This window comes from Leiobunum rupestre, chromosome 2 (assembly GCF_980474605.1).
Source record: "Leiobunum rupestre chromosome 2, qqLeiRupe1.1.hap1, whole genome shotgun sequence".
NCBI lineage: Eukaryota > Metazoa > Arthropoda > Arachnida > Opiliones > Sclerosomatidae > Leiobunum > Leiobunum rupestre.
The window spans coordinates 10907965-10933244 of NC_143385.1; the positions used below are offsets into that span (position 1 = coordinate 10907965).

At 33.7% G+C, this 25280-nt stretch overlaps 1 protein-coding gene and 1 long non-coding RNA gene across 2 annotated transcripts; both read right to left on the reverse strand.

The window, feature by feature from the left end:
- Positions 1–117: 117 nt before the first annotated feature.
- Positions 118–12671, reverse strand: LOC149956096 (SEC14-like protein 2). The gene is made up of 11 exons (XM_090166758.1): positions 12573–12671; positions 12293–12362; positions 11140–11183; positions 9408–9470; positions 9144–9332; positions 5580–5658; positions 5422–5502; positions 5215–5301; positions 4234–4343; positions 3858–4176; positions 118–271 (listed from the first exon to the last, which is right to left on the reverse strand). The coding sequence occupies exons 1-11, from the start codon at positions 12669–12671 to the stop codon at positions 189–191; spliced, it is 1224 nt and encodes a 407-aa protein (XP_090022884.1). The 3' UTR covers positions 118–188.
- An 8430-nt stretch (positions 12672–21101) lies between these two features.
- LOC149956097 (uncharacterized) lies at positions 21102–24556 on the reverse strand. Its single transcript, XR_016478156.1, has 3 exons — positions 24484–24556; positions 22759–22795; positions 21102–21343 (listed from the first exon to the last, which is right to left on the reverse strand). It is a non-coding gene; the product is annotated as an uncharacterized LOC149956097 (long non-coding RNA).
- Positions 24557–25280: the final 724 nt, after the last annotated feature.

The window sequence follows — 25280 nt, forward strand, 5'->3', positions numbered from 1 at the left end:
TCATTATGTTAGAAGCTTCTAACTTTCTAAACAAATGCTATTATATTCAATATAAAACGTTTTAACAACTAACAATATTTATTTTCTTTTTGAAAATGTAAATACAAATATACCACTAAACGTGAACCGTTATATAAAGGTGAGATTGTACGTGATAAGATATTTCAAGTTAACGCGTATCTAATTTTTTATTCTGGCTGCTGTAGTCTTGCATTGTAACATAACTTTTTATTGCGGTACCAACTGAAACTGTTGTCGAATAACAGTGTGTCTGAAAAATAAATGAGAATAAATTAATGGGTCGCCATACCTCTTTGTGGTCGTTGCCTATATGGAGCAATTAGAGATTGAAAAAATATGATATCCTGGCTATGACTAAAAGGCATATCTCTAAACCAGGGTCATGCGGCTGGGACGAAATTCGCGGGGCCCGTCAGAAATTCTTAATAAAGCATTCTTTTTCAGGACGCCGTAGGATGTGGGCCCATCGCCTGACCCTTCAACAGCTTAGAAATGTCCGTAAGAAATTGCCCTCGAATACCTCGATGACATAAATTGCTTCGGGGCCAGAAATGTCTTTCTACGGCTCTCTATTTAATGCACCGCCTATATTTATCTGTGGGGCTTGCTCTTATGAGGTTTAAAAAATATGCTGTGGGGGCCAGAAATATCTTCCTACGGCTCTGTCTTTATTGCACCGCCTATATTTATCTGTGGGGCTTGCTCTTATGAGGTTTTAAAAATATGCTGTGGGGGCCAGAAATATCTTCCTACGGCTCTGTCTTTATTGCACCGCCTATATTTATCTGTGGGGCTTGCTCTTATGAGGTTTTAAAAATATGCTGTGGGGGCCAGAAATATCTTCCTACGGCTCTGTCTTTATTGCACCGCCTATATTTATCTGTGGGGCTTGCTCTTATGAGGTTTTAAAAATATGCTGTGGGGGCCAGAAATAACTTCCTACGGCTCTGTCTTTATTGCACCGCCTATATTTATCTGTGGGGCTTGCTCTTATGAGGTTTTAAAAATATGCTGTGGGGGCCAGAAATATCTTCCTACGGCTCTGTCTTTATTGCACCGCCTATATTTATCTGTGGGGCTTGCTCTTATGAGGTTTTAAAAATATGCTGTGGGGGCCAGAAATATCTTCCTACGGCTCTGTCTTTATTGCACCGCCTATATTTATCTGTGGGGCTTGCTCTTATGAGGTTTTAAAAATATGCTGTGGGGGCCAGAAATATCTTCCTACGGCTCTGTCTTTATTGCACCGCCTATATTTATCTGTGGGGCTTGCTCTTATGAGGTTTTAAAAATATGCTGTGGGGGCCAGAAATATCTTCCTACGGCTCTGTCTTTATTGCACCGCCTATATTTATCTGTGGGGCTTGCTCTTATGAGGTTTTAAAAATATGCTGTGGGGGCCAGAAATATCTTCCTACGGCTCTGTCTTTATTGCACCGCCTATATTTATCTGTGGGGCTTGCTCTTATGAGGTTTTAAAAATATGCTGTGGGGGCCAGAAATATCTTCCTACGGCTCTGTCTTTATTGCACCGCCTATATTTATCTGTGGGGCTTGCTCTTATGAGGTTTTAAAAATATGCTGTGGGGGCCAGAAATATCTTCCTACGGCTCTGTCTTTATTGCACCGCCTATATTTATCTATGGGGCTTGCTCTTATGAGGTTTTCAAAATATGCGGCGGGGCCAGAAATATCTTCCTACGGCTCTGTCTTTATTGCACCGCCTATATTTATCTGTGGGGCTTGCTCTTATGAGGTTTTCAAAATATGCGGCGGGGCCAGAAATATCTTCCTACGGCTCTGTCTTTATTGCACCGCCTATATTTATCTGTGGGGCTTGCTCTTATGAGGTTTTAAAAATATGCTGTGGGGGCCAGAAATATCTTCCTACGGCTCTGTCTTTATTGCACCGCCTATATTTATCTATGGGGCTTGCTCTTATGAGGTTTTCAAAATATGCGGCGGGGTCAGAAATATCTTCCTACGGCTCTGTCTTTATTGCACCGCCTATATTTATCTGTGGGGCTTGCTCTTATGAGGTTTTCAAAATATGCGGCGGGGCCAGAAATATCTTCCTACGGCTCTGTCTTTATTGCACCGCCTATATTTATCTGTGGGGCTTGCTCTTATGAGGTTTTCAAAATATGCGGCGGGGCCAGAAATATCTTCCTACGGCTCTGTCTTTATTGCACCGCCTATATTTATCTGTGGGGCTTGCTCTTATGAGGTTTTCAAAATATGCGGCGGGGCCAGAAATATCTTCCTACTGCTCTGTCTTTATTGCACCGCCTATATTTATCTGTGGAGCTGGCTATTATGAGGTTTTAAAAATATGCGGCGGGGCCAGAAATGTCTTCCTACGGCTCTGTCTTTATTGCACCGCCTATATTTATCTGTGGGGCTTGCTCTTATGAGGTTTTCAAAATATGCGGCGGGGCCAGAAATATCTTCCTACGGCTCTGTCTTTATTGCACCGCCTATATTTATCTGTGGGGCTGGCTATTATGAGGTTTTAAAAATATGCATCGGAATATAAATAATGTCCTTCGGTCAGTCATTGAATCAGGGAGGTAAGGTAAGTCAAACAAAATAAATGGTATATCTGAGACAAAACTAGAATGTTTTTATTATAAATGACAATGCTAAGAGGGTCCTCAGTTATCATTGTCGAATTTTTTAATGGGAAGAAAGACGTAATAAAAACCACCAATCGCGGTCGAATTAAGTGTACCAATGACATATCATCCTCATATAATGTTTGTGGGGACAAAGCTCACACTTACAAGGAGAGTACCCGAGGTGTTTATTGCCGATTTTGTTCAAAGTCAGGCGTAATGTAGACCTATACAAGATTTGAAATTTCCCAAAAGGAGACGTTGCACTACCCATTCTATTTGCTATGGCAACCGAAAATGTTTTTGACCACTTAAAACAAAAAAATCTCCATTTAAAAAAGCATGGGATTTTTTCGGTTTTACGAAAATTTAAAAAAAAATTTAAAATTACGAAATGGATAATTTGGACTATATTTAGGTAAATTTGATCAAATTTTGGTAAATTGGAACATTTTTGGGTTAAAATTGTAACATTTTTTGGATAAAATAACGAAAAAATCTTATTTTTGTTCTAAGTGGTCAAAAACATTTTCGGTTGCCATGGCAAAACGAATGAGTAGTGCAACGTCTCCTTTTGGGAAATTTCATATCTCATATAGGTCTACATTACGGCCGACTTTGAACCAAATCGGCAATAAACACCTCGGGTACTCTCCTTGTTAGAGCATTAGGAATTAGGAGCAACGGAAAAATCTTGGCTATGGAGTTTTTCTCCCAAAAGCCTAGCTGATTATTTTGGATTATTAAGGATAAATAATTACTAGTGTTGTAAGTTGGAAAAGTTTTCGCTCGGAAAGTTTTCCGGAAAATGACCGAAACCTTTTTTCCGGAATATTTTCCGCATTTTCCGAAAAAAAATTTCATTCCATGATAAGTCTAATATATTGTTTGCAAATTTAAATAATGCGATATTTTTGCCTCATTTTTTCGAATCTAAAAGTAAAACTAAACTTCTAGACAAGTTTAAACTGGTTAACAATGAAACACTATAATTGTTTTGTAGTATGTTTACTGTTATTAGACATTTTATACCGATAAAAAGATAAAAACATTAAAAACCCTTGGAAAGTACTTTATGTTTCGATTTTTTATTTTCCCGATTTGCGGAAAATTTTTCGCATTTCGGAAAATTTTCCGGAAACGGTTTTGGTAATTTTTCCACATTTTATTTCTCCGGAAAATTAAAAATTCTAATAAATACAAGTAAAAAGCATAACTTACATTTTCCAACTTCCGTGCATATTAGAGTACCTTCTTCGGTGACCAAGTGTGAATTCGACCTGTCAATAGGTACTAAATACGTCTTCGTCTTTTGTTTATTGTCCGTAGCTGTGAGAGTCTCGAAGGAAACACCAAACGAGATATCGTGGTCTTCCGTTTTGAAAGCCCAGTTCAGTATCGAATTAGGTTCTTCAACATTAAAGTCGACGGAAAATTTCTCCCTTGGGTTGATGGATTTCGTTTTCATGTCTTTTGCCAGAAAGCTATTATCGTTATCAATCTGATGATATGACTTTGGAACTGGCCCTCCCATACAAACCTTCAATCACGTGAGAAGATTAAAAGTGAATATATATCTACGACAATTTCCAATTACCTTTGACGAGCAGAATGCATTACCGTCAGTTTCGTCAACAAGACTGCCACCCCAATGTTTAGGAAGTTCGTCCGACTCAATAGTTTCTAATAGCACCTCTTTCCAACCAGCTAATTTCGAAAATGAAAAGTGTACTTTGGTTGGTATGTAAATTTTATTTCAATGAAGAACTTTATTAAAGAATAATATGAATTAATTTAAATATTTTTCGCCTCGAACCGGTTAAACGAAGGGTGTACTTTCCCTATAGCAAAAGCTTTTCTAATTTGATTCAGTCAATAATATATAATATAAAATATATAATATACAATTAATAATATATAATATACAATTAATAATATATAATATACAATTAATAATATATAATATACAATTAATAATATATAATATACAATTAATAATATATAATATACAATTAATAATATATAATATACAATTATTAATATATAATATACAATTAATAATATATAATATACAATTATTAATATATAATAGACAATTAATAATATATAATAGACAATTAATAATATATAATAGACAATTAATAATATATAATAGACAATTAATAATATATAATATACAATTAAAAATATATAATATACAATTAATAATATATAATATACAATTAATAATATATAATATACAATTAATAATATATAATATATAAAAAATTTATATTTTAATATACAATATATACCATTTATATAACATATTTTATATTTTAACTAAAAATAAACTATATTGTAATAATATAAAAATTTATAGTATAGATAATATATTAATATAAGTATATATATTACATATAGTATAATAACATAAAAATTAATAGTAAATATAATATATTAATATAAAATAAATAGTAAATATAATATAATGTAAAACAATTATAAAACAAATATCTATTGTACATAATAAATTGAATGTGTTTTTAGTTAAATCATTTCAGGTAAAAGGTGCGGCCTGTGGAGAACATTAACGTACCTCTTCCGTAGATTGTAACTTTCTTCCTTGTTTCTTCACTTAAAAACGGTTTTACCATTGTATAAAACACGGAGAATATTTTTGGAGCTATGAAATAGAAAAACAAATCAGATCATTAATATATTTAATTGGGAGCTAACGTAGAAACACTGAATTGCTCACCACACCATGTCGCTTAGTACAAAAATTATAATAATAAAAAATTACCATTGATAAGGTAAGCTTTTCTCAAAGATTCAGGATAATTTGCTTCGTACATACGCAAATAACTTAGAAGAAGATCAAATGCTATAGTTTTAAAAAATTAATTCCATTTGAATTGTGTTGCTTAAAATATAAATTTTAAATGAAAATTGCATTTTTACCTGGCTTCCAAAGTGCCCATCTGATATCGAAATCTTCCAAATCAAATATAATTGTTAGGCATTCGATAAGTTTACCCAACTATGGCAAAAATAATAACACAAGAAAAAATGTTAAAATACGATGATTTGTATTTAGGTTATACCTTTTTGGTAAAGCGTACACTTAATTTAAGAATTAAACCTATATATTTTCAATATCTAGAAAGTTTCACTTTGCCTCTGCTAGGTTTCAAACAAAATATGTTAAAAAGAAAGCTTAACAAGATAATTTTGGAAATGAAGTTTGGTAGGGTGGAAACGGTCTTATTTTACACTACACTCTTAAAAAAAGGTGTATTTTCAATCCATAAAGGGTTTTTTCTTGTCCCATATTTAACACCTTAACAGGTTTATAAAGGATGTTATTCTACACCTTAAAAAGCAGTTTTCCTGCTAGGGTGTTTATTTACACTGTTTGGGTGCTTATGTCCTCCGTTTTGGTTCCTTTGTTAACAGTTTGGGGTATAAAACTATTCCCTTCAGGGTTATTAACTACCCCCTCTAGGGTACAATACCACTCCGTTTAGGGTACCAAACGACTCCCTTCAGGGTGTTACACTACCCCCTTCAGGGTTCTACAATACTCCGTTTAAAGTTTTTAACTACTCCCTTTAAGGTTCTAAACTACTGCCGTAAGGGTGATACAATACTCCCTTTAAAGTGTTAAAATACTCCTTTTAGGGTACTAAACTACTGCCTTAAGGGAGCTACACGCTTACGAGGTGTTAAATCACTCAATTTACGGGGTAATATAACACCCTTTATACACCTTTTCAAGTTTTTAATTTGGGACAATAAAAATCCCTTTAGGGCGTTTAAATTAACATTAAAGGGTGTTTTTTTACAGATATTACACCCTCAATATACCATTAAAACACCCTTTTTTAACAGTGTACGATATGATGTCTTGAATAAGCAGTTCCTCTATAGAAAAATGACATTCCCGTAGTCTACTTAACATTGTTCAAAACCTCTCTGTTCGAATGTTCCAGCATTTCACAAATTAAATTCATATACAATAATAAACCAAAATGATCCAATTTATCCAGTAAGGTTCAAAAATACCTCCGTCTTTTCATTTTTAAAATATTCAAAGCTAAGGGTTAACGCTAAAGTAAGTGTAGGGAGCTCTTGGCTCCCGTGGCACGAAGGGCCTGCATGCACCACCCTTCTACGCATTGTAAACCGGCCACCTGTTTTAAAAGATTTAAAAGTTGCTAGCTGACTTCGGCCTAAGGTGGTACTTTTGGTATTTTCCTAACTGATTATTAATAGGTGGTTTCTTTTCGCTTGTGGTGGCGAATAGTTTGAATCGGAGTAAAAACGTTTTTCCAAAATGGCTGCCCGTGTAGTTTTTAGCAGATAAATTCTAGATAGCAGATGACTGTAGTATATTGAGATTTCTACCCTCTCTTGTCTAATACTCATCTATATCTTAACGACTCCGACTGTATCCAAAATAGGAGTAGTCTAATCGTGTGTGTATATAAGACAATGCCACGCCATAATATAGATGTTAATTATTACTAGTTTTGAGTGTGTTATTATAGGAATTGACTCAACCAGCATCACAATGACCAAATCCGATTTACTCCTTTACACCTCCTTTTCAGAAGGAGTAAAAAGAGTAGACCTAATACTTTGGAACAAGCGAATAGTTTATGAGGTGGAGTAACTCTCATCCCAGGAATAGGCGAATAAAAAGTTTTAGGGTAAAAAGAGTACACTTTTAATCCGAGAACAGGCTAATTGAAACCAATAGGGCTGTGCGAGTATTCGAACATCATCGAGTACTCGACCTTTTTTTGAGGTCGAGTATTCGAATGCGACCTCGAATAATTAATTGGAGAATACTCGTCGATTACCGAGTACCAAAGAATTGCATATTCGGGTAACCGATTACTCGAATAAGCTGCTTGCTAAACTCGTCGAGTATTTGTTTTTTCTATCATCGTTGCTTCAAAGTTCAAATAAGGGTTTTTACAACTTTTTTTTTTGGGGGGGGGGCAATAAACGGTACCTACATAGTTGTGAAAACTGTGGTTCATTTAAATTAAAGGAATAGCTTTCAGCAATGAAATTTACATTATACTCCTTTTAAATTTAATTTCGTAATTAATTGAATAAAACCAGCCCCTAATCAAGTACTCGATATAAATATTACTCGAGGTTTTTTTTTAATTACTCGACTCGAATAAGAGAAAGTTTTCCCTTAATCAAGTACTCGATTACTCGACTCAACTTCAATATTACTCGATTCGAATACTCTATGAAAAGTAATTGCCTAAAACCACTAATCCCTAGAAACCACCTATTATTAGCTAGTACGTGGTTCGAGATGAGGCCGCACGTGACAGTGTTCAGTGGTGTTAGGTCTGGAGATCTTGAAAGCAATTGAACTTGATCATCGCTCAAAATTCATGGCCAAAATAGTTCTGAAACCGAAAACATCTGAAATTGGCGAAAGGAATGCAGGCAGTCCAAAAATGTCAGTAATTCTGCCCATTTATGTGATTGGTGAGTTAAAAAACGGCCGATAAGTCTAAACTAGCTATTAATCTTTGTAGCACCAAATGGAGGTTTTGGCCAATCTTTACTTTTAAATTTTAAACTTTTGATTTATATTAACGTTTGCGTTTTTGGCGAGCTAAATTACAAACGTTCCTAAAACCTGCAGAATCATTGGAACAGGCATTCACATTTCGATTCATTTGTTTACACGGCTACTTATGACTGTTGTTTTTTATGTTTGATTTTGTAAGCAATTTTAATATTTTCCATTAAAAAGAAGTTGCAGAAAATATTATTTTTTAATAAGACCAAGTAATTTTCACGAACTTATACCAAAGATAAAATATTTTATTTTATGTATATTTTAAAAACTGTTTTTGGGCTTAAACCTTCTTGTATCTGTTCGGATCTAGCTGTTTTATTTGTCTTTTTTTGGGATTGACTATTTTGCTGAATTTCTGAATTTAGAAGGAAACCTTCTATAAATCATATTATCTGAACTTTTTGACTATTTTGCTGAATATCTGAACTGTCTGAACTTTTTGAGTATTTTGCTGAATGCTGAATCCCCTTTTTTTACTCTAACCTGTAGCGATAAATTGAATCTGGAACTTGGTCGAAATTTTTCGTCTACACATACAAGTAAATTGTTTTCCCCAAATCAAATCTAATTTGCCTAGGTAATTCAAAATTGCAGCACGTATTTGATTGGTAGCTACGTTCTAAGCTACACGAAAATGTAATATTAGGTGCAATAAAATAATAATAATCAGCTAGGCTAATACCCAAGGCACCACCTTAGACCTAAGTCATCAAATAACTTTTAAAGCTGTTAATTCAGGTGGCCGGGTTACATTGCGTAGGAGGGTAGTGGCAAGCCCTTCAAGCCCAATATTGTATTACAAGTGTTATTCAGAATCTTGACTTGAATAATTATTTAAGCTATATTCACCGTTTAAAAGTTTATCCTTATAAAATATAAATTAAATGTTTTGGTCGTTTTATACAATTTACCTTCTCTGATCGAGGTTTCATTTTCCCATAGGATGATTCAAATTGCGCTATTAGGAACTTCATGAAATCGGATTTGGAAACAGAATGAAGGAGGCCTTTGATGTCGATTTTCCCGATTGGAATAATCCAAATTGGATTTCCTTCTTTGTCGTGTTTAAAAGATCCAAAAGGGTAGTATTTTACTAGAACCTGAAAATAATGGACACTTTTGTTTAACATTAAAAGCCAATAGAGGATAATTTGTAATAATTAGAAAGAAATTACCTCGGGGGAGGTAAACTCTCGTAAAAGAGTGTCAACGTGGTTTTCGGCTCTCCATTTCAGATGCTGAAAGAAAAAACGGAAATATAATCCTAAAATTTGTTCGCGAGTAAGATTTTGCTTAAACACAGAAGTATAGATCTTTTTACAATTTTTAACGGGCAAAGACGACTTTAAAGGGGTAAAATTCATCCGAGGTAACGTGGTGATGGCGTTATTTGTTAGTAGATGGCGCTCTGAAAGCAGCATGACGTCATAATTTTGATTTTCAACGATTGGTTGAAAGTTTTCAGTTTTTTAGTGGAGAACGGTTTTGTCGAGATTTAAAATACAAAATTATCTTCCCTGATTGGATAGTTTAAAATTGTATTATAGTCCCATCTATGGCGGAGAGTGTTAACTACTGTTAAAATTAATTGTTAATTTAAATTACAAAAATTATATATTTTTAATAAGAATTTAAAGTACTATAGTTTAGTAATTAAGTAATAACTTTTTAAAAAAGATTATTTTTCATAAACTTTATAGTGTTTACCTCAAACATTATTAAATAGGAAGGTACCTCGGGTGGATTTCGCCCCTTTTTGCATATTTCCCTGTAGGCAATATGTGAAGGCGTCTATTACAATGAATAATTTTGGTAAATGAGTCTGTAATTGAAAGTAGGAACTCGTCACAGCCCACTCTAGTAATTTCCAGGCTAGTGTGATGGCGATGCGGTTAGGACTCAAATTCCAAAATACTAACTTCAGGAACGTCAGGAATGTTTATAAATGTCAAATTCATAATACGTATCAGCAATTTATGCAAAAAGACTCGAATGATCCTTGAAATAGGTGGTTGGTGATGCATTCTCGGGCACTGTTACCTGATTCTACTAAAGATACTCAGTCTTAGTGGAAAGTGTCATACTTCCACTGCTTATGTTACGTTTGTGAGAATTATGTTTGTAAAGTATTTGTAGCTTCTTCCAAATATTGCGACATTTAGTTTTGAATGTAATATTTGTTTTCAAGTTGGCCTAATTAATTTTTGGATACTGTCTTATTGGTGTTGGTCCATTTGATCGAAAAATATGTGATCGACAGTCGATCATTATACGTTGCAATTGATTGAAATTCCATTTGATCGAATCCCATTTGTCATTTATTTCATAAGATCGAACCTTCAAATGATCGAATTATATTTGATCGAATTCAAAAGTATTTATAATACCAGATGGTATGTTTTTATTTTACCGAATGTCAATATGAAGTGCAGAAGGAATAATGATGGAATAATTCATTGCTTAAGTGCAGAAGGATTAATGATGGAATAATTCATTGCTTTAACTGTATTAAGCCACAAAGATGAAGAGATTTTTACTTTATACACTATATGATGGAATTTTTTATGACATCGACGATAACGGCCCGTTGTTTTTGATATATATAAATAGGGTTAGGTTAGGTTGATGTACGCGTGCCGTAGGCGCGTATGCACCGTTGCCTTTTCGATTTACTCCCAAAAACTAGTAGTTTTACCCAACAGTAGCTTTCGATCAAATTTCGTTCGATCAAATGCCATTCGATCAAATGCAAGTCGATCAAATGGAAATTTGATCAAATGGGACCCGTTCGATCATTTGGGAATCGATCAAATAGACTCAAACCGTTTTATTACGACATAATCGCTTAGTCGTTTTGATGTAAGGGAACAATGTACCTATTTATTGCGGTTATTAAAATTCACTTACCGCGCGTAGCATGTTTTCGGTTGCGGTAACATCAAAGTTTCTTGCTATGGTTAAAAATGCTTTATTATAAACAAGAAAATAATAGAATGTTGCGGTAAAAATATTTGACTTTTCTTAATATAATGCTAAGAAGTGATTTTGCTTATTACGAAAACATTTTTGCAAGAGACCTTATCAACTTTACCCTCTTAATAAACAAGTAAATAACCAAACCCGCAGTACCTTCAGGTCACAATGTGTAGCAATCTAAGGGTAAGGGTAGCTATGGTTACCCTTTCGGGATGGTACGCAAAGAAACCGAGTTACTCATATTTAATATTTTGCACACCAGCGTTACGAGTCGTACGATAATTATCGTACTTGTCGATAGCTTTGAGCTTATTTGTGGATATTTTCTACATAGGACGCATTTTTCGATAATTCAGCTTGCGCGAACGATAATGTACTTTAATATTTTTAATTAAATGAAAACCAGTTAAAACTGTGACTTTTAAACATAAGTGTTCAATTGGTCGAGCTTTAATTGTTATTAAAATATTTGATTTCACGTCATTATTTAACACAAATTTCAAATTTACCGCCAGTTTTTAGTTAGAGACACGATAATGTTTTTCTAAAACTGATAACTTTTTGGATCTTGTTCGATAGTTTAAGGAACTGGCAACCTTGTTGGGCGCCACTCATTTATAATTTGAACTCTGTCTAAAAAGTGATTCAACTTTAAACCGAAATGCTTTCGACAATTTTAATTTTTGGGCCCTTTCATTATATTTTTGGCTACCCCTGGCGCAACCATTGCCAAACCACGCGTAAAAATAATTTTCGTGTGCATAGTGAAATCATCTTAATTCCTTAAACGCTTTTGGACAAATTCAAGTCAAGCCTTAAGTGGGTTAGAAAATTTAATAAATTAATCGATACCAAATTATTTTAAGCCCTAAAGGAATCTTTGATCAGTGTTAAAAAAATGTTAAATCAGATACGGTTGACTAGAAATTAAAATCCATTTTCGTAGTTTCCGTTTGCCTTAAGGTATTTTGTCTAAGGTTAAGCGAGAATATTTTATATAAAAGTACTATCAGTTACCGATTAAAATATAATGCATATTGATTACGTTGTTTTATTGCCGTTATTTTTTTTTGTAAATTCTTACCTCTAAGCCACTTTAAAAAATAATAATCTTGATAGGAAGGTCCTAGGACATCAGACATTTTTTCTCTCAACTGAAAACAAACAAATTTTTGTAAAAAAAAAAAAAAATTAAACCTTTCTACGATTTTGGCAGCAACAATCTAAATTCTGCGGTAACATAATTGAGATTATACCCATTTTATTGGCGATGAAATCGAGAATGTAATTTTTTCGTTAAAAATTGTTGCTTTAATATTTCACGAAATGAAATATTTTTTGATTAAAATAAATCTTTGTTTTACCTCTGCGAGTTTTTCTCTTTGCTTGACTTTTAAATTATTTATGACCGTTTCTTGCAAATCCAGTACAATTTTTGAAGTGCCATTCTGTTGAACGTCCATCTTAAAACGGTCTATTCGAAAATGATTGTTACAGATAAACTATTTGAAAGTACAAGTAACGCGATAAAGGAAAAATTCTAAAAGATAAATTACCTTGAAACAATAACTCAATTAAATCAGATTGACCTCGAACTGTGTCGTTTCAGTCTAAATAACTACCGTTTGTTCAGCCTGTGGACATAAAGAAATACGTCTATTTAGTCAATGAGGAAAAACTACAATTAATGGAGAACAGAATTTTTTCATGTTCACAGTACTATATTTAAATATTTTCTTCCAAGTTATTAAATATTTTAGGATTTTTTATAACGTCAAATCACTTACACTTCGCTTTCACTGACAAGAAATATCAAGTTTATCGAACTTAGTTGAATATCCACGCTTCTAATCTAATCTATGAGAAGTGCTAGACAGCGAAGTGTAAGTTCATATTATGAAAATTTTGCGGAAGCGAAGAGCATTTGCGCCTAATCTTATCGAGTAAAAATCGATTCTCTTAACGAAAGCAAAAATCGACTTCGTGCCTTATTTACGAAACTGGTTAAGTTTCTTGAACTCATAGTTATATTCTTATTTCAATTTCCATTTTTCTGATTAAATCTGCAATGCTACGACAAAAACAATGATCTAAACTAGTGTAATATAAGTTAAAAAATAATTAATGTTACACCCATTACGAGTACACAAAGTGTAACTGGTGAATCTGTTCCATTGCGCCGAATCCCATTCGATCGAAAAACCCGCACTTCTCCGGGTTTAGGATTCGGTTTTATCCGTTTCAGCATCTGTCAGAACAGCATGCAGTGTTACCTAACCTAACCTAACCAAACCTAAAATATATTAAAACGCTTCCATAAAAAATCAAAAGGAGTAGAAAGAAAACTATTTTTTTTTGCGGTCGCTCAATTGTGAATACTGCGTCGGTCGATTAGAAAAATACAAAACCCGCCTTTGGGCTAATTTCTTCAAAAACATTGGCGGAATTCAGTCGAATGGGATTCGGCGCAATGGGAAGATACCTAACTGGTAATCGTTGAAAAGTGGTTTATTTAGTAATATCTGAAATGTTTATTAGAAAATATTTCAGTTTCATTTATTTCTGAAATACATTTCGATTAAGTAAGTGGTTTTCGTAAGCATTTTGTAAAATAGGTGTTTGAAAGGTCATTAATTCAGTTTAATAGTAAATAGTAGTAATTTTAATTTTATACTTAATTTGATCTTGACGCAATACGTTCAAAATGCTTTGACTGATCTATGAAATAGTGTTGACATGGGACAAGCAAACTTCAACGCTATATTCACTTCAACAAAACCCATTTGGAAATTCGCAAGGAAGTAATAATACAAATAGCATGGACGTGCAAGTTACTTTTTCTACCGTCCCTGACATTAGGGACTTAAATAATTGTTGGTTTTCCAAAGAGCAAAAACTACGTGATGACGAACGGCTAAATTAAAGATTGTGTTATGACTAATGCTTTGTTTCCACTAGCGCGGGTAACAGTGCGTAACTCAACTTTGGTACGTTCATATGTTTTTATACATAGGTTTGAAAAAAATTATTACGCTTTCACGATGAATTTTTGCGTCTAGTATTTTTTACCATTAAAAAATTGAAACTAGCCTCAATGTATCTTTGTTGGTTTAATAAAAGGTTGCTAGAGACGCTAACATAGGTTTGCTCGCGCGGACGTTTTTGAAGCCTTAAAATACGAGACAAAAAGAAAGTGGTAGGGTCTGACGACTACGTCACTAAAACAATCGATTAGAGTTGCAGACGTAATAAAGTACGCTAAAAAATATCAAAATACATTGGTTAGGTAGTCAAAATTCAGAGCAAATATAATCCGAGGACATAATACAACTTATTTAAATCGTGACGTTGGTGTCAGACCCTTGAAACATAAAAGAAAAAAAAATTGGCCATTTCAAATCAAGCATGAGCACCCCTTGGGTTTAATATGGCTCGCGAATGGATTGTAGTTAGCAGATCAAAAGAAAAAGAATGCCCAGTCATCAATATTGGGCTACAAAAGGTGTGAGTTAAAAGAAATGAGGTTTTATTAAAATGCCCAATATAATAGCATTCTAGTAATAGTTTAATTTATAAGCAAGGTTAGAGTCCGCTAAATAGAGTACAAGTTGTCTAACTATAATACTCTACAATGGCTCTCTGAAGACGTTATTATTTGGCAATTTTTAATTTTAGTTTCCTTTGCCATAAACAGATGGCACCACGCTCTCCAGTAAAGTCGTGTTTTTCGAAGTATCGGATAGATTCATGGCCATCTCTAATAACAGGGGCCTTTTCATAATACAGGTGGCAATGATAGAGCCGCCACTTGCTTTAAATGGAGAATTGCATTAAAAAAATTAATACAAGAAAGATCCTATACGATTATTTGGCTAATGGTGTAGGAATTCGATTTCCAATATAACACAAAAATTCCGTGATATAAAACTGATTAAAACTTTTAATGAAATATATTTGGAGAAATATAACCGCTTACGTTTATCTTATCTGAACGAGGTTGTATTCTAGAAATCCATTTTAAAACGAAAAGATACTTTGATATCTAATTTTTCTTTATAATAAATATTAAATACTATTTCTTTTAGATATACATTATACATCAACTTATGTAAATCGTTAATTTAAAGAAAAAAACACAACCAAGTGTTAAATATTGAAGGGCTTCTGCATTTCATTATAATTTATGGCGCCAAAATTATTGAAGGACATCCAAAGTTTTTTAGGATTACGTATTTTCCATTTTAATAAGGATTAACAGGTATATGGTTTGTTAAGAATGCTAAGCTATAAAGATTTCTTACTGATATAAGAAATTATAGCCCTGGATTTTAAAACTAAGCTTCCCACCCATTTCATGTTAATCTCTGTTTAACAAACCTTCCACAAATATGAATTGTTGACTTGTGCCTAAGGTGGTGCCTTGGCTATTAGCCTAGCTGATTATTATCCTTTTATCCTAATATTAAAAAATCAATTTAGTTTGAATTCATTGGAATTTAAATAAAACCTATTTACTTTTAGGATAATAATTAATGCACCCAAGGGATAATTAAAGTTATTAACATTATCGATTAAGTGATTTTTATTAGGCACAGTGATCCGTGAATGCCAAGGGTTTTGGAAAGAACAAGTTGGCAAGCTTGCCAAAATATACCTCTGCTCGGAAGAATTTGCCCTTGGACGTATTAACTACTGGCCACGGCACTCGATATTTCGCCATATTCAAAGCGTCCTCCAGAAAAACCCAATCCCCGTTCTATCCCAACCAGTAGAATATTTTTTATTATAATTATAATAAATATTACAAATGTTATTGCCTTAAACAAATTTCCAATATCAATAGAACAAAAACCAACTTTAGACCCAAAACGTTAATAAAGTAACAAAGCAACAAAATGAGAAATACAAAATACAAAACTTTAAATTATTAGAACGCTCACGAAACGAAAAATAAACTATTTTAAAGACAAAAACTAAGCAATCAAATGTATATGGAAAACAAAAGTTAAAGCGAAAACCGAGACTATAAGTGAAAGCACTAATAAAAACTGCGTGGGCTCATGACGACAACCCAACGAAGCCGATAAAAATCCATGCAAATAAAAAATCGTAGACATGAATTCTCCCCCACATTATCATCACTTTCGATAGACTAAATAAAACTAGAAAAATAACCAATATAAAAATAATAATAATAACCCAACCAAGTAACAAGTTAATTAAAATACCTAGGAATGAAGAAAAAGTCAATCTAAATTCCCACAGTAATAAACATAGTATTAGCAGAAATATGCAATTCAAATATATAATAATTACCCAATCAAACAACAAGGTAATTCAAATACTTAGAGATCCAGAAAATGTCAATCCATATACCCACGGTAATGAAAATTGTAATAGAAAAAACCAAAAACACCTTACCGTTAACAATTCCCGGCTTATAACGCACACAACAAACCCCTTAACTGAATAGTGAAGGCTAAACAACAGCGCGTGTCTTAAAATGAATAAAACCAACGTAACCACATTAATGATTAATCCGGCAGTGATTACACTTTGCTCCGAAAATGCGAACGCGTTCGCAGCCCAGACAGACAGACCCACAGACCCACAGTCAGTTAGATCGACAGACACGGTGATTGTAAAACCCCTCCTAGGGGGCTATGTAATAATAAATAAATAATAATAATAATAATAATAATTTATAAATTATTTATTGATTTAGTTTCAACTCCCTTTTACGAATTTTACGTACAAAATTGTATTTGCAATGTATAATTTAAAAGTTAATAATAAAATCACTACGGATCCTTCGTTGATAATTTTGCACATTTTATTTTAAAATACGTTCATTTTAAAATCAAATTGAGCTACCATTTGATCCGTGGCTCCTCATCATTTGGTTTTATATCCAATCAAATAGAAAATAGCCTGATGAGGAGCCACGGCTCGAAAGCTAACTCAATTAGATTTTAAAATGAATATATTTTTCAAAAATATGTGCAGAATTATCCGCGAAGTACCTGTCGTTATTTTATTATTTTTACATAAATAAAATTTTAAATAAGATAGTATTAACCATGAACATGGTTTTGGAAATTAATTATTACAATTATTATTATAACTTAAACGGTTTCAAGTTAAGCCCAATGTCTAAATTTAGATAGATCTCGGGATTTGGATAAGAAATATACGTTGTATTTGTTTCTATCCATTACCGAAAACTATTTTTTATCGTTTTATAACCATAATAATATTTATAAATAATCAGTTAACCAAAATTTGTATGAATAATCCAAATTTCGGTGGTTAATTTATCTGATCCGCTGAGCTCTAAGTTTAGAGAAACAGAGCAACTTACCTGTTGCTAAATGAATCGTTGACTGATGCGACCAGAAGTATTTCAGCCTGACTTTGAAATAAAGTGCGTATAGTGGCATGTTATCGGATTTATAAAACGGGTATATTTAATGGCGATTTAATTGATTTTCCAATTTTAGATACATGTTTTAAAAGACCTTCAAGACTGGTTTTCTTTAAAGTCCTAGTCTTCTTATTCCTCAATTACAAGGTCCTTTCTTCTACGTGCTTTGAAATAATTACATATAGAACGCGAAATACTTTAAGGCCTACGAGATGACTTACCTATTGGAGATAGTCTTTTAATATGACGTCAATATATTCGCTTAAGGGTAGGAAGTAATTTACATCACGGACCCTATCATAAGTAAACTTGATTATCATTAGTATTATCAAAAACTTTCCTTCTCTGCTGCTTGAAAAAAAGTTTTAAATGTGTCGAATTTTCCGTAACTAGTTACAGCATATTTTTAATCTGAAAATTTTAAAACAAGTAAAACTAAACACTGGTGTGACCCTTAAATGAAGCTAAAATTTATAAAACTCTTTACTATGTGGGACCCATTTTTACCATTTCTATACTTAAGTCGCCATTTATAATTAAGTTGGTGCGTGACTTAAGTAACTTTATTTAGACTTTTCATTTTTATGAAATCAAATCTTATGATATAGTCACTTTATTGTCAATTGCACAATTTATTTCTTGTTTAAACGTCTGTCTACAAGGATATAACAAGCAGCTAGGCTAATACCCAAGGCACCACCTTAGGCCCAAGTCATCTAGCGACTTATAATGCCTTTAAACAGGTGGCCGGGTTACAATGCGTAGGAGGGTGGTGGCAAGAACTTCATGCCACGCGAGCCAACAGCTCCCTACACTAACTATTACCGCTAACCTCCTCCTGCATAGAGTTTTTAGGGAAGGGGAAACCCCCTTTAACTTGAAAACTCTATGCAAAAGAAGGCTTTCCTTGTTTTCACCCAGTGCCACAAACTGGAATCGAACTAGGCACATCTTGCCGAGAGGCTAACCACTCCACCACCCGACCTAAGTGTATAATTTATTCAATTGATAGTTTTTTTTTCAGGAATAGCAGAAAATATTCTTATATAACCCCTTTTCAGCTATATCCCTTAAATATAACACAAAAAGCTAGGACAAACCTGTAAAAGCGTTATCATGAAGGAAGCACGTGACTGATACTGCGTTCAGTCAATAGGAGCGGACATCTCCATAGAAGAAGAGGGGTTCAAAAATCAAGTGGCTCTGCCGAACGACTAAGACACGAACTGAGTCAGCGGACGAATTTTAATGTTTAAAAATGGCGAAGGCACGGGAAGAAACTGCGTGGGGTATAAGAAGATGTAAAGCTCCTAATTGTAATAGTAAAAGATTTAATCGTCTAGATTTATCCTTCTTTCGTTTCCCAAAACAAAAGGAAAGATAATATTAACCAATTTCAGTTCGAATAATTTTTTTATCCATTTTTGTTACGCCTAAATTCTTTTGAAGGTGCCTGCGATGGATAAGAAATAGTTCTTTATCAGAGATAATTGAAGAGGAACCTAAAGAATTATACAAAAAGTATATGCTTTGTGGCCTTCATTTTGAAAATTCATGCTTTATGAATGTTAATAAAAGGTACTTATTAACCAAAATTGAGTAAATTCAAAATTTCATTAAATGTGTTTATTCTTGCATACTTATTTAAAACATGATTTTACCGTAATTAAGACTCATTAGTCTCAGAATAAGTATGAATTAAATATTATATATGCATTTGGAACTGCTTTAAATAAAACCTTTTTAAGTTTAAAAGAGACAGTCACGGTGTTAGTAAGGGAACTCTAGCTTTAATTGGAAATCTGCCAATATCAGTAAAACTAATATACATCCAGGGTGAACTGTATGTAAGCAGTCCACTGAAATCTATAGCGAAATTCTTCACCAATTATTGCATAGCGATCGCTCGGGCGTCCTTTAAAAAAAAATTATATTCTAAAAATCTAATTTTATAATGACCCTCTATCTGGCTACTCAAATACTGGATCAAAAATGACTACTTTGTTCAGCTGCCATGCTGGATTGCAAGTTTTAAAATCTCCAGACTTCAAGGATGGCGCTCGATGCTAGGCTATTTTTGACCCAGTTCAGTTGTTTTACTTACAAATAATTTTATTTGAAATGAAATATCCTATTTGAAGAATTTCAAGTATATTATTTAGTAAATAGACTTAAACTAAACTGTTATTTAATAACAAAAATTTTAATTTTAAGTATGTGAGGGTTTCAAGTAAGTTTAGCTTAACCAAATATAGCCAGCCAATCCCGTATGACCATTTTGTAGCCAAGCTTCAAGATTCAAGTTGCAAATCCATTACCTGTTTAATATTCATCTTAAGGGGTCATTATAGTTGAACTCATGATGAGTTCCATTGTTTGGACTTTACTACAATATAATTTTAAAAGTATAGTACAGTAGATCATATGAAATATTTGGTGTATTGTTTGGACTAATGTACATATATTTATATCAATTGCGCGGCACGTGAGTGAAACTCATTTTAGATAACACTACCAAAATAGCTAGATAATAGGATCCAGTCGAAAGTTTAACATGAAATTTACGATTACTTTTAGTTTAACTTCAAATTGTTACCTCTAAGCAACTCTCAATTATGTATCTTTCAAGTCCCCACAAATGAATCTCCCCATATGAGACTTAAGTGAAGTCTTAAATGACTCTTATTTTTTATCTCAAATTCAAACCCATAGTAAACTCTCAATTGAGTCTCTTTCAAGTCCCCAAATATGAGTCTTCAAATATGAGACTAAAGTGAAGTCTTAAATGACTCTTATTTTTATCTAAAATTCTAACCCGTAGTAAACTCTAAAATAAGTCTCTTTCAAGTCCCCAAAAATGGGTCTCCTAATATGGGTCTAAAGTGAAGTCTTAAATAACTCTTATTTTAATCTAATATTGTACCCCACAATCAACTCTCAATTAGGCTTCTTTCAAGTCTCCAGAAATGAGTCTTCCTAACTGAGACTAAAATGAGTTTCATTTAAATATATAATAATAAAACTCTTTTATTGAGACTAAAATAGATTTAATTTAGGACCCACAATTCTGGTCTCAGTTTTTATGCTTACATAATACTTAAAAATCCTTGATCCTACATTGAGAATAATTGGCGACTAAAGTAAGACTCCCATTTTGGTAAGGGAACGTTAATAGTGAGGAAAGGGAGCGGTTTTCTTTGCTTTTTATTGGATTAAAAGCTGCTCGATGCCTTGGCCAAGTTGATTTTTAAAGTTATTAATTTCAATTATTAAACCAATGAACCTAGCAATAACTTTGTCAAGTCGGCAAAATTATAACCGAAATTAGCATTAAAACAATAGGAAGTGTCATACTTATATTTATTATGTTACTTTTGCTAATAATAATAATAGGTGTTAATAAATAATAATAGTTAAGTACATACAAAAGAAGCGCAATCAACATGTAAAACGTAACATTTATTCACAAGATAGAAGACGGACACCGATAAAATGGGATTAACATTTTTCCCAAGCAAAACATCCACATTTGCAGTGCCTAGGTGCAGAGCCACATTTAGTTAGATCTCCCCTTCGTGAAGCTGACGCTCTGCATGCGTGAAATACTCCGCATTGGAATGTGCACGCCACGTTGATGGGACCGCATTCTACCTCCGAGACCAGAAACGAGGAAAATGCAAACATGGCAACAATAAAAATGGCAACAGAAGTCTGCCAATAACACATTTTAATTTTAAAAATAAAAAACAAAATTTGGTTTTGGTTCAACCAAACAAATTTTTTCAGATATGCCAATTTTCAATAGTTAAATATGGTGCCGTTTCCAAAATACGTTACTTAAGAAACTTGATTTATATCTACATCAAGTTTGGGGCGCTTAAGCCAAAAGCTTTTTCACCAAATATTATAGAAGTGGAGTATCCAAGGAACAGAAAGTTAAAGCTAAATAATGAAACATTTTAACATTTAAAAACTTATTTTATTTAAAAATGTTTAGAAATTATCTATCCTTAAAAGTATCGTATTGAAATTTTTTTAATATTATTAATAATAATAATAATAATCAGCTAGGCTAATACCCAAGGCACCACCTTAGGCCTACGTCATCAAGCGACTTTTGAAGCCATTAATTCAGGTGGCCGGGTTACAATGCTAACGATCATATAGCTCTAAACTATAATAATTTTTGAAATATCCAAGAAGGGCTTTTGAAAATTTTAACAGGGCCTTAAAAGTATTCTATATAGCTCAAACTCCCCCTGACACACTCCAGGGCTACGTTCAGTAAATCCCCGGAAAAAACTCGATGGTTTTATATTTTGAACCTTTATTCAGTCATCGGTGGTTTTTTTTTAAATGGCGTTGAATTTATAGCAGTTTTACCTCAGTTATGACGTCAGGCATCGGAAACAACGGCTCTTGAAGCCGATGACTTCGGTGAGCAACCGATAACCATTGTGACGTCGAAACCGGAATCGCGAAAAAGCGTACAGTAGGAAACTGGTGAGTCCGATGAGCGCTGCCGAACGTACCCCAGAAACGCCACTGTTCTACATATCCTGTTCAACCCTCATATCGAAGATTAACAATTGCTTCATTTAAAATTACACCGTAAATCAAACCAAATAAAAATAGTTATATGTGTATTATAAATGATAATAGTTAAATAATTGATTATTTTGTTTCCGATAAAAAATTCCCTCCCTTTAACATTTGGTTGAACTTAAACGGACCTTCTCATCCCCTTTACCCGCCTCTAAGTACACGGTATGGAGAAAACGCATTAATGTCCATAATTATTTTCCGAGATAAATTCCCAATGCATTAAACTGTTTAGTTTTGTTAGGGGAAAATGCAATTTATGTCTAGTCTTATTTATTAAACTAAAATATTATAACAACAGCTCTGGAGACCTCACTAACAATCCTTATTTTTATAGTTGATAGTAAAATTTAATTATATAAAGTTTCGCGGTATAACAGTAAAAATGCTCTCAATGAAAAGTCTAAATTCTGACTTTCACAAAATAATTATAATTATTTGATTTTTCAGATAATAGATAATTTCAGTTCTAAATATGCTCAATCTCTTATCTTTCCTTAAGATTAATTAAAAGATATCTTTACCTTCATATTTTTTATGTTTTGTTTCTTACAGGAGAATCTGTAAAATAAAATGTAAACCCCTAAATGTTAGCTAAACTTAATAAAGGCTTATATGAAATAAAATTTTTCGTTTAGCAAAAAAATTGAAAATCGACCGTAAATTTTGGTTCCAGTACCCCAAATATAAATTTTTGTTCGATAACTTATTTAAACAACAATTCAAGACCGTAAAATATCGTTACACCCCCTTTGGTGCGCCAAGGAAACTTAGATAGGTAGCGGCTAAAGCATACGCTATTAGTTTTTCCTCATTCGTAAATTTGACTGTATAAATAATGATAAAAAACTTTTTTATGACTTTTAATTTGTCTGTAGCAGGCGCTTGAACAAAGAAGCTAGTGCCGCTACGCCACCTAGACTAGTAAGCAGGGTTCTATGAGAGTTCTGATCTATACATATGCATACTGGATGGAAATTTATTTAAAACACGAAGAAAGGTAAAAGAAAAACGTTTATTAGGGGGGGAGGCTAAGCTAAAATAACGAGGTACACAATCGATAGATCTTCCAGGAGCATAGGTCAACGCCAAGAGCTGGGCTCGAGCTCACCTCACTGAATTCGGATATTAGCTCACCAAATATTGGCCGGGTTTTGTGCTCGAGCTCGTAATCTAAATTTCCCGGGCTCAGTAGATTTAAAACTTCAAACCGCCTCGGGCTCGGACTCACTGTATATAGTTATAAATATACGGCCAGTCTCGGGCTCGCGCTCACTATATTAACAAATAAAAATAATAATAAATAATAATCAGCTAGGCTAATACCCAAGGCACCACCTTAGGCGAATGGTTGTCTCGGGCTCGGGCTCAGGCTCGCGACAATTACAATTCGACATGTGATCTCGGTCTCATTCTCACTATAGTTACTTACAAATAAAATGGTGACCTCGAACTACTAAAGGCTCAAGATCAAGCTCGACGTTTCGTCGCACAATTTATTTATTAGCCCAATTAGTGTTTTCGAGCTCCAATCCGGCATCACTGGCACACCTGGAAGACAGTCGGAGGCGGTCAGGAAAGCCCTGAGCCCGGTTATCCCGACGGCGCTAGGCCGCGCTAGCTTCTAACGCTTTTTTGCCAAAATAAGTTTCGAACGTGGGTTGAGGGCTAAACAATATCAAGAATTGGAAGGAGATCGAGCTCATCCTCAGATACGAAAACAGTATTCAAATCAGTCTCGAGTTCGGGCTCAATCGCGAATTGAGCTCGGGCTCACCTCATATATGAAAACTACCAAAATCAGTCTCGAGCTCGGGCTCAAGTATTATGTCGAGCTCAAGGTTGAGCTCTTAGTACGTTAATTTTTAATACGGGCTTGAGCTCCAAGTAATGTTAATCAGGAAATGGGTTCATGCTCGAGCTCAAAGTAATTGTATTATATCAGGGGCTCAAGCTCGGGCTCCCTAGTTACAATATGCGTTCCAAAATGCCTCAGCTCGGGTTCGGTTTTAACGTGAAAACTTACCGATCTCGTCTCAGGCTCACAATATTTATTTAAAATACCTGACCTCGGTCTCAAATTGATATATGTCCAGGAGAATATAATCTTAGTGTAATTAACATAAATGTTGTTACAATTTATCTAATATTTGGCGTGAAAATTAACAAAAAGTTTAAATTTCTATTTTGGGAACAGTGTTTATAACATTTTGGCATTCTAAAGTTCAGAAATGGAAATTCTTACTTACGAAAATGGAGACGATTAGAAATTTCTTCGAGATCGGTGGATCCTATGGAAATATGTCCGAGACAACATTGCCTTTCATATTTATAGCAAAAGTGAGATCGTGCTCTGTTTATTCTTTTCGATCTTCAAACTCTTACGCAACAGTAGACCAACAGGTAAACGACAATAGAGTCAGGGTATAACCGGATTGGAATAAAAATGATGCGCAAGAAAATACCGGGAATTTTTTTTCCTTTTCCACTTCCAAGACGCCACAATAACGCGAACTATAAGAACTATTCAAATATAAGCGGTAATCATCTGGGTAAATCCAACGTGGAGACGCATCGGTTAAAAGCTTCTGCTTGATAGAAAATAATCAAATGCCACGGTTATTCAACCGTTCCAACATCCTAGACACCTTCTTACGTGCAATTGCGAAACCATTATATTTCTAGGAACAGGTGATTTTGGGTTTCCTTTTGATAGACATCTGTCACTCTGAACAGATATACGAATCTCGGTGGGGTTATGGTACTGATGAGGCAATATTTAGACTGACCCGTACAGTGCTTAAACTAATGTTAATTTAATAAAAACGTGCTCAAATTTAACAAGTTTGATTTCGTGATTGAAAAAGGATTATTGTAAAATTAGCAAAAATGTTAAAAGTTTGAAAATATGTTTTGCAGTATAAAAACCTCTAGACGAACAGTTCTTTGAAACGTATTACAATGGAGTCTAAGCAATTTGGAGAGCGACGTTTGGTGGCATTTACCAATTGGTTGGTTGGACAGCTGTAGGTCTAACAAGGAGACT

What these genes read in the sequence shown, in the direction of transcription:
- LOC149956096 (XM_090166758.1), bottom strand. Translation starts at nt 12,671, where the DNA reads ATGGACGTTCAACAGAATGGCACTTCAAAAATTGTACTGGATTTGCAA. An exon ending in AAAGAGAAAAACTCGCAGAG is followed by an intron (nt 12,363 to 12,572) that starts GTAAAACAAAGA and finishes GTTTGTTTTCAG; the next exon opens with TTGAGAGAAAAAATGTCTGA. An exon ending in ATGCACGGAAGTTGGAAAAT is followed by an intron (nt 272 to 3,857) that starts GTAAGTTATGCT and finishes TTTATTTTTCAG; the next exon opens with ACACACTGTTATTCGACAAC.